This window comes from Harpia harpyja, chromosome 6, assembly GCF_026419915.1.
Source record: "Harpia harpyja isolate bHarHar1 chromosome 6, bHarHar1 primary haplotype, whole genome shotgun sequence".
In the NCBI taxonomy this organism is placed as follows: domain Eukaryota; kingdom Metazoa; phylum Chordata; class Aves; order Accipitriformes; family Accipitridae; genus Harpia; species Harpia harpyja.
This window is the reverse complement of record NC_068945.1, coordinates 11,394,790-11,408,729: the sequence shown is the minus strand read 5'-3', so window position 1 is coordinate 11,408,729 and position 13,940 is coordinate 11,394,790. Positions and strand designations below refer to the sequence as shown.

At 41.3% G+C, this 13,940-nt stretch overlaps 1 protein-coding gene across 12 annotated transcripts in view; it reads left to right on the top strand.

Moving 5' to 3' along the window:
• The window catches only part of SOX5 (SRY-box transcription factor 5), a 649,933-nt gene that overhangs the window by 482,086 nt on the left and 153,907 nt on the right, over positions 1-13,940 (top strand). For 10 of the 12 annotated variants that reach the window (XM_052789110.1, XM_052789111.1, XM_052789117.1 and 7 more), the window contains one exon: positions 4,146-4,232. The exons of the other annotated variants lie outside the window; for them this stretch is intronic. In XM_052789110.1, the coding sequence (XP_052645070.1) occupies positions 4,146-4,232 (87 nt within the window). The remainder of the gene's footprint in view (positions 1-4,145; positions 4,233-13,940) is intronic. 12 annotated transcript variants of the gene reach the window in all.

Sequence of the window (13,940 nt, the reverse complement as noted above, 5' to 3'; positions counted from 1 at the left end):
GGTGCCCTACCCGTAATCCTCTTCTGTAACAACACTTAACGCTTTTCGCAGTGTTTCTGGAACGAAAATGTTTCCCAAACATTAATGAATTACTGTTCACAAACAACCCGCGGACAAGTCTTTTTTTAGATATATTCATGCTGTAGATGTATTCATACTGTGCTGTGGCTAGACTTGGAATTGTTTTACTGTGTGCCGTAGCACCTACACTGCAGATAGGTACTGGGGGGTCTTCTCGGCTCAAGTGGGGCTCGGAAGAAGAAGTGGGGCTAATCCCAGGTTCCTCTCAAATATGGAATTAGGAGACATTCTGAAGAGTCATGATAGTCAGAACAGCAGAGCACACTGTGTATAGCTTTTGGAAATGCTAAAATAGATTATCATGATACACAGTTGTCGTGATGCAGATCCAAAATCTGTCACGATATACTTCAGATTTTGGATGTAGCAACATTGTTCTAGTGAATCCAAGAGGAGAGGAAGTGTTGGAGTAGGGATTAGGAAGAGCAGCTCCTGCGTGCAGGCCACCTTTCCCAATTTCAAGCTGCGCATTATATGTGCAAGCATTAAAAGTTTTACTGACTTTCTAATAAATCCAGAGAACGAGTGCATGGCAAACAAGATGCAGTGTTTATTTCTTTGCTTAATTTGAGAGCATCATCTTCCCAATGAAGTCGAAAAAAAAAACCTGAACAAAAGATGACTTTCTGTCTAATTCATGAAAGCTCTGCAGTTGTAACCTTTTAAACAGTTAAGATGTGTAAATTTCAAATCTTTTTTTAATGGGGTCCATAAGTGACATAATAAACGTTTGTTTCCACGATACGGTGCATAATGTATTTCACAAGCAGTTACTGAAATGTGATAGGTTGAGTACATGAGTAGCGTGTTTTATGCAAGTACAGTATGTTAACACGGTATATAACCGCATTAAACAAGCTGTAATTTAATATAGCTCTAAAGCTCTATAAAGCTATAGGGGTGGGGAAGCTATTGTCTTTCAGAATTAAACTTCTTTTTAAGTATTAGCAGAAGGACAATTATTTGCTGATTATCAAAATTCTGTTGAAGCGCCTCATGTAAAAATCGCAGTTCAAGTCAAGAGAGGTTTGAAACTAACTTAGTACATCGATTAAATCTGATTACATGGGTTTTTTTAAAGGCAAAGGAATCCATATAATATTATTTTAAATAGTTAACATACAGTGTTTCAACAGGGGAAGCGCTGATTAGATCACCACAAATCTATTTTATGCCATCAGGATTGCTGAGGGGCTTATAATTGTGTTAAATTTTCATATTACTCATATTCACACATTAATGAACAGATGCATTGTTACTATTGGGATTTTGCCATTTGGCCTTTCACATCTCTAATCATGATTTCCTACTGAGATCTTTACCATTCTCGCAGAAATTCAGTCATTGATACGTGGCCGTCCATCGCATCCATTATTCTCCGCTCGTTTGTCGCAGCTCTCCCGGAATCACCGGCGGAGTCAGGTTGCAGGGATACTCACTGGTAACACGAGTCCCGTAACACGGCTGGGGACTCCGCCGCCGAGTCTGTAAGATTTTTATTGACGAAGCCGCCCCCCCGTAAAGTAACACGGGGCCCCGTCCCGGCGCCGCTCCCCGAGCGGCTGCCGCGGTGGCTCGGCGCGGTCCCCGCGGCTCAGCCAGCCCCGTCCGCGGCGGGGGGGGGCGGCGGGGGCCGTGCCTGTGCCGCGGCCCGGGCGGCGGGGCCGTGGCCGCCCCGGCGAGCGGCTACTGTAGCTTTAACGCGGCAAGTTAGACAGAAGACTTCTGTTTCTTTACGAGCGCACCACGGCGAATATTTTGTCTAGCTGCAGGGGAAAAGCTTTGTCGTGGACTTTGCTGACAATAGACTTAAAAGTAAGACGGGCTGCTTTTGGTGCCTGGAGGCTCTGGAGCCTATTGTCAGCTCACAATGGATTTCTATTGCCGCATTCCTGCTTTGCAAAGGTTTGTTAGCTTTTAATGACTGACAGCCCTCTACTGCAAATACCGCGTTTGCTCTGGCCTGTTTACACGCTACGAGAGAATTTTTAGAAAAGCGCAGGGGAAGAGGAAAAAAAAAAAAAAAAAGCAAGCGGCGGCGTTTATTTGACCTATTCAGATATGTTTGGAAAAACGGTTTCCTTCGTGGGTGCTTACGGGGGACGGCCAAACTTCCGAAGTAGCTGTGCAAGTGCCTAGAGCGTGGCGGCACCTCCGTATCGTCAGCCCCGGCACGGAGATGTTCGTCGCACGGCAGCTTCTCCCCTCTCTTTCCTTAGGATTTAATTGCAGTTTTAGGGTGTCTGACAGAAAACTTGCGCTCGGGCAGTCCCGGCTGCCCGAGTCGGCGGTGAGCGCAAGGAGCGACCCTTCCTGCGAGAGCCTGCCGCTCAAGGAGCGGGAAGCGCACGGTTACATAGGAGAAAATGGGAGCGTTGCAACGTGTATAAAAATGTTAACGGGGAAAAAAAAAAATCTCCTGCGCTGTAAGTGGGATCCGGCCAGTCGCTGGGCTGGCAGCCCCCTGCGAGGGGCCGGCGCGGGGCTGCGCCTCGGCAGGGGTGTCTGTCCGTCTGTCTGTCCGCCCGCCCGCGCACACCCCTGCGTGCGAGGCACCGGGGGGGGGGTGTGTGTGTGTGGAAACCGAGAGGGCATCCGTGTGCCCGTGTCACTGTAGTTATTTATGCATTAATATGACACTGCGTGTGGTTGGTTTACCGGAGTTTGGGCTCGCTCAGTTCCGCGGGTGGGGCAGAGGCTGGGGGGGGAGCAGGCAGCGGCCGGGCGGGTGTGCGGGGGGAGCCCGGCGAGGGACTGCAGCGCTGCTTCCTCCGCGCTCCGAGTTGGGCCTTCGAGAAAGGAGGCAGAATTAGCCAAACAAGATAATGAAGGTTGCTCATAATGGTTTTTACTGTGGGGAAAATTAACCAGTTGCTAATAATTGTATGGTCTCTAGGCCAGACGGTCCCTTTGATAAGTTAACATGTACTCCCTTTATGCTCCTGGTAGGGGGTAAACAAATGCCTGAACAAATACAAATACACATAAACACAAATGTGGAGAATAGCAGTATATGTCTTAGATCCAGATAATAAGTGTGGGTATTGTTATTTAGATGGCGCATACTGGGACACTTATCTTTTAGTACACTCCATTTTCTAACTGAATGCAGTGCTAATCGTGGGATTGAAAGCTATTGTAATTGTGTACCCATCTAAATGCTGACAAGAATATACAATTACATTGTTTGGAATTGAGTTTAATGTTCTCTGAATTTTATTAGCATTTATATTTACTTATGCATTAAAATTCTACACAAAAAGAGGTCAGAATACAAGAGTTATAAATATCAGACCCATCCACACCCTCGCTGCGTTTTTCCTGAAAATACTGAACAAATATATTTTATTTTATTTTATTTTTAAAGGAAGTGATAGAATCTGAAATGAGCAAATAATGGGTTTCCATTCTAAGCAATGCCTTTTCTCCCTCTGGATTTTGCAATCTTTTAAAGCTTTTTTCATACCCAACTTTTTATTATTATTTATAATGTGCATGTTACCGGAAAATCTTTCCACAGTATGCTTACCACCACACGATGTTTAAACACACATTATAAAGTGGATGTAATTGTAAACACTCAGAGGGATATAATTACATGTAGCAGATTTAGGAGCTAATTCTTTGCTTCTCTCTCTCTCTCCTCTCTCCTCTCTCTTCTCTCTCTCTCTCTCCCCTCTACATAATTATTTTTTGACTGCAGACTAACACCCAGAAATTGACAGGCATCCATTATAGGCAGCAACTTGTTCACCAAATTGAAAAACAATGAACTGCAGGTTTATATGTGCCCATTGTCATACAGAATTACCGGGGCTTTGTTCCACAAGAGGAAAAAGCTAATGGTTTTGAAAGAGCAGGTGACAAAACACATTCTTTTTTTTTTTTTTCCCTTTTTTTTTTTTTTTTCCCCTCCCCTCTTATCAGTTTGTTGATGAAGTCATTACGAACTGGGGGCCAGAATAGGGTTGGCCTTATTTTTAGCAGATAGACTTTTAATGAGTTCTATTGTGGAGACAGTCATGTTGATTTGCTTACATTTTTTTTCCCCCCCCTTCACTCAGAAACTCCCAGTATTGAAAAGCTACTATCAAAGGACTGGAAAGACAAGCTTCTTGCCATGGGATCAGGGAACTTTGGAGAAATAAAAGGTAATGCCGTTTCTGTGCTAAAGCAAATTGAGAATGAATATACAGCTATCACTGGCTTTATGGAACTTTGTTTGCTTCTCTTCCCCTCCCCTTGAAACATGTAATTTGGCGCTTAAATGAAATGTATGCTCTCCATCTGTGATAATACAAATAAATGAAATGGTATATTGCCCTAAGTGAATGAACTTATGTAAAGCTTTTGTTGCATATATCGTTCTGTGTATAAGAGGACACATCCTATTGCCGGATTGGAAAAAAAAGTCAATTCACATATCAAACACAGGCTTGTGTGGGATCAGAGTATAGCAGAGCTCAGCTTCTGAAATCTGAGGGTGATCAGAAGTCCTTGTTAATTTTAGGACAGATTTTGATGATGTAGATTTTTTTTACTTTTCTGCATGCAGGAGGGAAAAAAAAAAAAAAAAAGAGTAAAGTTTGTGTAATGATACCTCTAGGTACCGAAATTAGCCAGTGCAGATTTTAAAAGACAGTGTACAACATCTGTGCACTAAAGCATGTTCTTTTAAAGCCATACTCCAGAAGGAAAATGACAAAATTTGACCACTCTCCAGCAGCAGTAGCTTCTGCTTTGCCAAGATATTTCCCCATTTTATATATGTGAGGTCATTTTAGGGAACCTGTAGTTGTTTGTTTTCGTGTAATTTAATATTTTTATAGTTCTTCCTCAGTGCTTGTGATGAGGAACCGAGACAAAGTGTATGTGTGTCAAAAATTTTAGTTTCCAGAGCAGCCATTGTCACTCTGAAAAGAAACAGTGACTCTGATTCTTCTCCCATTTATATCAGTGTACATCTGGAGTAGCAAAATCCAAGCCAATGTTGTTTTGGAAATGTGAAAGTAGAATGAGATTAAAATTAAACCCTTCTTTTATGTTTATAAACTAGATTTCATTTCTCTCCATTATTTTTGGTTTGTTTGCTTACTAATGGTGTTCCTGATACCGAGATCGTCGTTCAGGCAGGCTCCCAAACCTCGTGCCTGAAACCAAACAGGTTTAAGGGCCTTCTGCACAAGAAATGGGCACTATTCAGTAAAGGATACAACGAGACATGCTCTCAGAGGTTAATGGATTGGTACGCGTGCAAAGACAATGTTATTTTAATTATATGTGCCTTCCAGCTTGTCACCGATAAGCCACCAGCATTAGTTTGTGCTAGTCCACTGACTTACGCAAGTAGGAAAGTATGCCACTTGCTTCCCCTAGCTTCTCCCTAAGAGGCTGTAATTCAAAAATATATATTCATTACATATGTAGAATAACTTTATAACAGAAGAGAGTGCTTCGGCCCCAAATAGGCTGAGATATTATTATAACAGAGGGACAAACCCTGGGTTCTTTATTTCCGCTGAGCACGTTTTCTCCATGTGCGTAAAGCAACAGGTCGTAAAGAAGTAGGGTAGCCACTGGGCTTCTCTGCGAGTGCTGGTTTTTAAAAGCATATTGTTTGAAAATAACATCACCGCCTGCCATGAACTGCTGCATCTTTAAGATATTTCAGGCCCAAAGTACACGGGCGGCTTTCATACCCACTTTTGGGTGTGTATTCCAGCAGTTCTTGCATGTAGTCTGGAGCCTCTTTAACCCTTGGTATGCTGGAGCCTTTAGAAGGACTCCCAGTGATTCACCTCTGCCTTTGGACGCGGTAAAGCTGCTCTGAAAAGTGCAGCGCGCCGAGAAGGCGGTCTGTTCCCAGTCCCTATGATCTTGTTCTGTTGGAGGGCAATCTTTTTTCTCCCTTCCTCTCTTCCCCTTTCACAAGCTAAACTTGAAAGCGGCAGCAGCAGCTATATGCTAGCACGAAAGAAATTCAACAGTCCTTTCAGTCTTGCCCGGGGGGAGGATGGGGAGCAACAGCAGAGCCTCAAAGAAGAGTTTGCTTTGCTTTAATTTTTGTTTTTTAGCTTCATATTTTGAACACAAGTCGAGTTATTGTTCTGTAGCTCTGTTCAAAAGCCTCACATCTGAGGCTTTTTAGTGCAACTGTGGTGTCTATGGTTGGGGGCATGGTTATTAGGTGTTTGGATCAGGTTTGGCAGTAAGCTGTGAAAACAGGCACTGGTTTATTTTTCCTACTGACTGCCGTGACAGTTGCAATTATTGTCCATTGTTCCTAGGTGGCTAGAAAGGAGGGAGGATACAATAGAGCATTGCCCTCCGGGGGTAAATGAATTTGACTTACAGGTTCTTGGGGGGTCAGGCAGGCCGATTATTTAGCGCCCAGGAATGCGGTTTTCATGGCACCGCCGGCCACGAGCGGCCAACGAACAATGGCTCAGCTGTATTGCAGCTGTATTTAGCGAGGCAACATGAAAGGTGTGCAAGTTGAGCTGCTTTATACTTGCTTACGCGGGTACAAACACACATATATTATGCTGGAAAATGTTTTTGTCCGTCTATAGGAACGTAGGGTTATTAAGTTTTCCAGTTGTGATTTTTTAATTAACTTCCCTCTGTATTTGGCCTGGCAGCTGCATTTTTTTTTTCCTCATTTCTCTATTAGTGATATTTGGAAACCCCGCACAAGTAGTGTCTTATTATTAATACACCCTGGAATGTGGACAGCACTAGAAGCTGTACTGCCCAACTGTCTTATGCACTGAATAGTTTTTTCCATTTAACTGTTCAAAATTTCATTGTGTTTTTCATTAGATCTGGGGGAGTTTTAGTACGTCATGTGCTAAAGTCTCAGCACTAGGCTACATATTGTTAATGCCCAAGTCTGTGTTATTACCATTGAGTTTTATTCTCTGGGAGAGATTAAAAGAAAAGGAGATGAAGCGGAAGACTTTATTTTCTATTAGTGTTATTTCTTTTAAGTTAGAAAGCAGTAATATTTTATTAAAGATAGGGGAGTTGGTGAATGGCTGGAAGTCACCAGACTCCCACGTTTTGTACTTGGTTGTTCCTCTTAGCTGCTTTGTTACTTTCGGCAGCTACTTTAAGCCCCCCTTTCTTCATCTGCATGCCTGTAAAATAGGAGAACCATCACGGAGTAGCTGCAGAGGTCTAGCTGCAAACTTCAAGATCAGAGTTAGAATGATCTATATATGTCCAGTTACTAATGGAAAAGGAAATGCAGTATTTCATTCCAGGGCTTGACTGAAAGGTACTGTAATGGAATACTCTTATACTTAAAATGGGGCAAAATCTTGAACCTTTCATGTCTGTAGAAATTTTAACTCAGATGCCTCGGTTTGTTTAGAGAGGTAGTCTGGGGCTAAATAAATAATACAAGTTTGGCACTGGAGATTTCTTAAGAAATTTTGTTTTGGAATCCATGGAATTTTTACTCTGCTCAAAACGAGTCATTCTACAGTAAAGCCCGCAAAACAAAACATGCCATTAAATTGAAATATTTTAAAATAAAGCTGTAGAACTGTGTATTGAATTGGTTAAAGCCTGTTCATACTTACTTATGTCCATCATATTCAAGAACAGGGCTCAAAAGGCCTCTGGATTATTCATGGATAATGTAGTTTATTGGATTCAGTGGAGCAGAGAGAACTTCAGGTCTCCAACTGATCATCTACAGGAAGGAAAATTATACCCCCTTTCTGCTTTCAGCATAGCCACCTGATACCTGTGCATTGCAGGGTGAAAGTGGTTGCTTTCCTCCAAAGCAACGTTACCGACTGCAGCAGATGCAGCATGTAGGGTGGGCCGTTGATAGGAAAAGGTGCCAGAAGTGTATTTCCATGCTCTTCAATGTCAGCGGCCATCCCTATACTTAGAAAATGAACATGACATTTCTGTTTCACTGGTGTTGGGCCTCCTCTGAGCAGACTCCGGGAACGGTGCTGGCCCCCCAGGTGGCCAGGTGCGTTAGGAGGTGAGGTGCACAGTCCTGCTAACGCTGATGTGAGTGAAGCAGCTTTAACCATGATGAGAGCTCTTTTTAAAACTCCCTTGGTGTACACAAAGCCTTTCTGCTAATCTTGTCCATCTCTCGCTTATCGAGAGTTGTCAAGAAATAATAATACGTATTTTATATGTTCTCCACTTAGCTGATTTTGAATAGGTGTGTGGAACAAAAGTCTGAACTGACTTTTGTTTCTAATCTTTCTGCGTTGGTCTTCTGTTGAAGTGAAGGCATTGTTAACAATGATTGCGCCTGAATCTCCCAAGAAAGACTGGGCAAGCCTGAACCTGATATTTTTTTTTTGCTGTTTGAAAATCCTTTTCTGTTGTACAGGTTAGTTCCTAACCAACTCAGGTGAAGTGTTTTCTGCACTCACTGTGAAAGGGATCATCATTAGGGTGAAATCAGCTCTTCGTTGTATCCACTTAAATCTAGGTGACTCCAAAGACTGTACTGGAGTAACCACAGGTTTATAATTGAAAGCAAGATTAGCCCACCAACCCTAATCTTTAATGCACAATAACACAGCCATTTGTTTTGTCTGAGAAACTGGGTTCCAAGTTACGTGCAGTATCAGTACAGGTATTATACCAAGCTGTGTTTGATGTGCGCTTAGAGCTGTGTTTGCTGAAGACTCTGATTTTGCTTATATGTTCGGAAGATGGGGCATGAGAGAGTACGCAGTGAACGGTCTTACGACTGCCAATAATGGATAAAGGGAAATAATCCATTCAGCAATACTATAGCTCATCAGAGCCCATGAATTAAAGACATATGTTATGTAGATTCAATGTATGGATTAAAACGGATAATCTGGTAGGTGACACACAGAATCTTGAGATAAGTGGGCTATGCAGATTCGGTATATGGATTGTGACGGATAATTCCATTTAAGTAATGCTGGACAAGTTGAAGACAAGTAAGCTTCGGGTAGCGCTCAGGTTATGTGCAGTAATCCAGTGAGTGACACTTTGGATCGCATAATCTGTAAACTGAAGACAAGGAAACTGGGGATTCTGCATTTAGATGTGGACAGGAGGAAGGAGGGGGAAGGGGGAGAGAGATTATTCATGGGGAATACACTGGGTTTAAACCTTTGACTAATAAAGCACAGATCCCCAGGAGATGTGTGAAAGCTGCACACTTTCTTAGGAGCTGTGTGACGTTTGCATTTGCAAATTAATGGTTGAAAAATGTTTACAAACTTGTGTCAGATGTGGACGTTTTGCATTATTTTTTGTGGATAGTATTGTATTTGGAGTGGGGAGAGAAGGAGGGTGAGAGAGTCATAAGTGAAGGAGGTAAGAGATGTCTGGTTGTCGGCTTTTAACTGTGATAAATTCAATATTTATTGCAACCTACTTAGTATCTTCTTCTCTGTGTTTATTTTTGGGGGGTGTTTTAATAGTAGCAAATTGCTGACAGCTTTAGTCCTTTGTTAATACTTCCAAAGTGCTGGCGGGGGGGGAACCTGCGCAGTGGCACGCAGGGGAACCTAAGTTTTGAGAGGAAATTTGGCAGCTGCTGGAATAGTGGAGGTTGATCACAATGCAATACGATACTCTCAGGCTGCAGAGAAGTAGACAGTGCCAATTGAGCCACACCAACGCAGAACTTCTTTCAGGCCAAATGAAAGCCTGAAATGGAGACTGTGACTGGATGGAGCTGCTCCTATTTGACCCTAGAACGGGAGGTTAGTTGAGGGTAGTATCTGTGGAAGGAGGGTTGGAGGAATCTTTTTTAAAGCATGTAAAATGAAAAAAAAAGTGAATTTGTGAAAAAGCAGCAAATTCGGGCTGTTGCAGATTTGTATTTTTTTTACGTGAAGGTACTTAATTTGATCAGAAAAAAATCAAGTTCTATTTAAATCAAATACAACTTTTATATTTAGGAAGTGATTATTAATAGAGAAAAGAGAATAAAATTGAACTAATTAAGTAGCAAATGCCAATGGCTTTATTTTGTTTGAACATACGGAGGCCAAACTACTATATTTAAAAATTGTTCGGAGGGTTGGATGACAAAAGGGACCTAAAGCAGTTCTTTGTACTAAAATTACCTGAAAGATGTGCTGATAGAGATGAATGTTGCTGAGCTGCAACTACCAGTTTGTCAAAACAAAGCAAATATACAGACATGCATATTTTTTACTGTTTTTCCTGCTGCTGCATAAAATTCCAGCAGCAAATGCTATTTCTCTAGCCTAGTTCTAGCTTGTTGTCTAGACAGTAAAACAATGAATAACCTCTGAGAAATAGTCTCAATACAAATGTTGTCTATTCCTTTTGTAACCTTGACAATAAGTTGCTAACCTGGTTGAATACCAAGCTTTGTTTGCAGTCTACTGTACCAAAACTTTTTCTGACAGCAAATAAAGAATACTCAGTGACAACTTCTTTCCAGCGTTGCGAAACAGTAATGTGCTGGTCTGTTATAGAGCAGACGGCTAAGTTTTTGTCCCCACAGAATATTAATTCTTGAGGGTAGTAATGGCAAAAGATGGTAATTGTTCATCATTTGTTTTTATTCATTCTGCAACGTCTTCCACTGAAACCTAAAAGATTAAGACTGTCCATATGCTGAAATAAATAACTTCCTTCTAGCTTGCTGTTCTAAAAAGGATTTTTGTTTTTCAAACAGAGAAGATTCATTGCATAAATCTGTAGTTACAGGCAAATCAGTTTGAATTCTGGGCTTTTCTTTCCTTGTTTCTTTTTCTGGTGGCTGTGTCTTGCTGAGTAAAAAGCAGTCAAAGTTTTCTTTTATTATGCTGACTTCCCATATCAATCAGATGAAGTAATTTAATTTAGCTAGGTGGGTTGTTGTAAGTGATGGCAGTCATTGTGTAGTAAAGTTGGCTTAAATACTTAATGAAAAATGCCAATTTTTAGATGTTTATGTCCTGACAGCTCCAAGATTTACTGGCCTGAAAAGCTATGTGCCAGTCCATAATAAAACACTCTCTGAGGTATTGATTTGGGAAGCATCAAGGAAGTTTGCACACGTGCACAAGCCCATACCCACACCCACCCACCAATAAAACCAGCAAGTACGTAATTTAAAGTATATACTCATTGCTTGGTCACAAACATTTGACATTTCTGTTCAAAGACAGAGGAAAGAAGAGTTTAAATTCTGAACTTACCTCAGCCAGTTAGATCTGTTTATCAGACTATGTTTCCTGAAGGCACGTAACATCAGCTCCCCATTGCCTCACATATACAACTTCGGGTGACATCAGCAGCACGGCCGTCTGTGCAGCAGGGGGAGAATACTCCTCTTTAAAATTACTATGTTATAAATAGATTTTTTTAGGGGGAGTATGACAAAGATTAGTTTGCTTTTAAGTAGAAGACTAGGTGGCCTGTCTATTTTACTTTCCTGATTTCCTTACTGAGCACAGTAATGTTGAGTTTGGATTTCTAGCGTGGCAGAGCAAAGGTAAAACTGGGGTGGGGAGTGGGGAAAGAAAAATAGTTGACAATGGGATGAGAATGAAACTCAAGAAAAGATACTGGAATAAAAGCCTCAAGAAAAGATACTTATTGTATGGACTGGTGATGTTTCTATTTATCCTTTGGATATAATAATGTTAGTGCCAGTAGGAGTTTAATTCTTCTGAGGACAGCTTAGTTAATAGGCTGTTCAGTTTGAAAAACCTCCTTCTCGGCTCTTTTTCAGTTTTGTATGAAAACTGTTACATCCCTAGCTTAAAAATCACACTGAAAAAACACACCACTTCAGGAAGTGCTTGGAGCTGACTCAGTTTTTAGCTGATGTAGGGATGTAGTTATGGCCTCATTACACTGTTGTTACATCAGAGTAAAGTTACACAGAAACTGTGTTGTGGCATGGTTCTGTTGCTTGCTTAGCTGGATGGCGTCAACAATTGTTGCATTCATAGGGTCCCTTTGGCTAGAACCCTACCTGGTATCAAACTGGCTCAAGCAAAGATTTAATTAATCTATTTTAATGTGTATCCCTGTTAAAGTCAGTGAGGACATTCTTGGCCTTAGTGAAATAGTTCTAGTGGTGACTTCAGCGAGGCCAGAAATAAAATGGCTTACGGCACGTAAAGTTAAGAATGACTTTAGGCAGGTTGCTAAAAACTTCATGCCTTAGTTTTCTCTTAAAAAGAGTAACGCATACCACTACCTTTCTACTTGCTCAAAGTCTTTAAGAAGATCAATTAGCTAATGCTTTGAAATTAAAAAATGCTCTATACTGCATGCTGTAATTATTATTATACATCTTAATGTTATTTGAATATGGAGTACTTCAAAATATTCTTATTTCCATTTAATGTTTTCCCCCCCTCAAAGCTTTGCAGATACAGGAGGATTTTTTTTTCTTTTGTAACCATAGTTAATGATATGAATTTAATACAATATTATTGCGTCTTCCAGGCTTTGTACTTGCACATTGTTTTCTTTGATTTTTCTTTGAAAGACGGATACTGACAGTTCAAAAGCTCTTTACGTAATTACTTTGATAGTAAGCTGACTCGGGGGATAAATTTCACTGTCTGTATGGGTGTGCTTGAGTGTGCACGTGAGCACCCCTGATTGATAACAGTCCTAGCAGTTTAATTGAGACATGTCAGAGGGATTGAGGACAGCCTTGCCACGTCCCTGCCCCTTGCAGAACACGCTGGCTGCCGCGCGGCTGCAAGTGGATCTGTAGGCTGGCTGCAAGCAAACATTCTCATTGCTTGAGCATTCGCAGCAAAAGCTTAAAATGACTGTTAAAGAAAATATTGGCTTTCCTAATTTCTCATTTACATTCTCATTCTGTCTAATAAATTATAATAAAGTATTTACTGTTTTGATCGCAAAAGCGGTTTCTCTGCCTTTTTTTTTGCTTTGGTTCTGTTTTGGGTGGATATGCCAAGGTTTCTCCTGCTCGTTTTCTCACTTTAAGTGTGTCATTTGGTCATATTGGTGTCTTCATTCTAATGTTTATTAAAATGTTACTGTCACTGCCAGTCTGAGACTGTGAATCAGAACTAAGAATGTGTAATAGTTTATTTCACATTTGAGTAAATTTCTTTTACTACTTAAACACTATTATGGATAGTGTTGATCTGAGATGAAGTTTAGGTTTGGCGATACAGAATGCCACTAATTTGAGTCTTCTTTTATTGCCATCTGCTGTGGGTGTTGCATCCACAAACATGGGGTTTTTTTCTTTCTGAATCTCTTTTTGTGGTGATAGAGAATAAGCTGACGCATCTGGAAAGCATCTTTTCTTGGGCCATTCACTATATCTACCCGTAGTGTATACTTTGATGCTCTCTTGCCTGAGTTGTTTTGATAAGTTGTGAAAAATCCACATTTTGCCATTGCAGTGATAAAGTACAGAGAGAACAGTATGAGCACCTACTGCAATCTCCTGAAAGGCAGGTGGCCTGGTGGTTAAAAGGTGTGTTAAACATAAACTGTGCAATATCTATTTGTTGTGGATCTGACGGTAATTAAGAGTAATTTTTGAGACAGCCATTGATGTAAGCCACTGTCCTTTTACTCCTCACTCAATACCTGTGTGAAGTGGTCTAGCTTGCTGTCAAGTTGTACACTGCAATAATGGGCACTTGTTTTTTCTCCCAGCCATGCTGCATGGCTAGCATGAAAGCACTGCAACCATACAGATACTCTGTGTAGACCACAGGCCAGCTCCAGAACCATTCACAACTCTGTACTACTTGGAGCAGCTCTAAGTGAGTTCAATAACGAAGTGGCTGAAGGTAGCTGCTGGGGCTGGTGGCTTACGCTTACTGAGGTTTGCAACCGCCTCCCAAGTTCTAGCAGTGTTAGCAGCCGTGGGGATA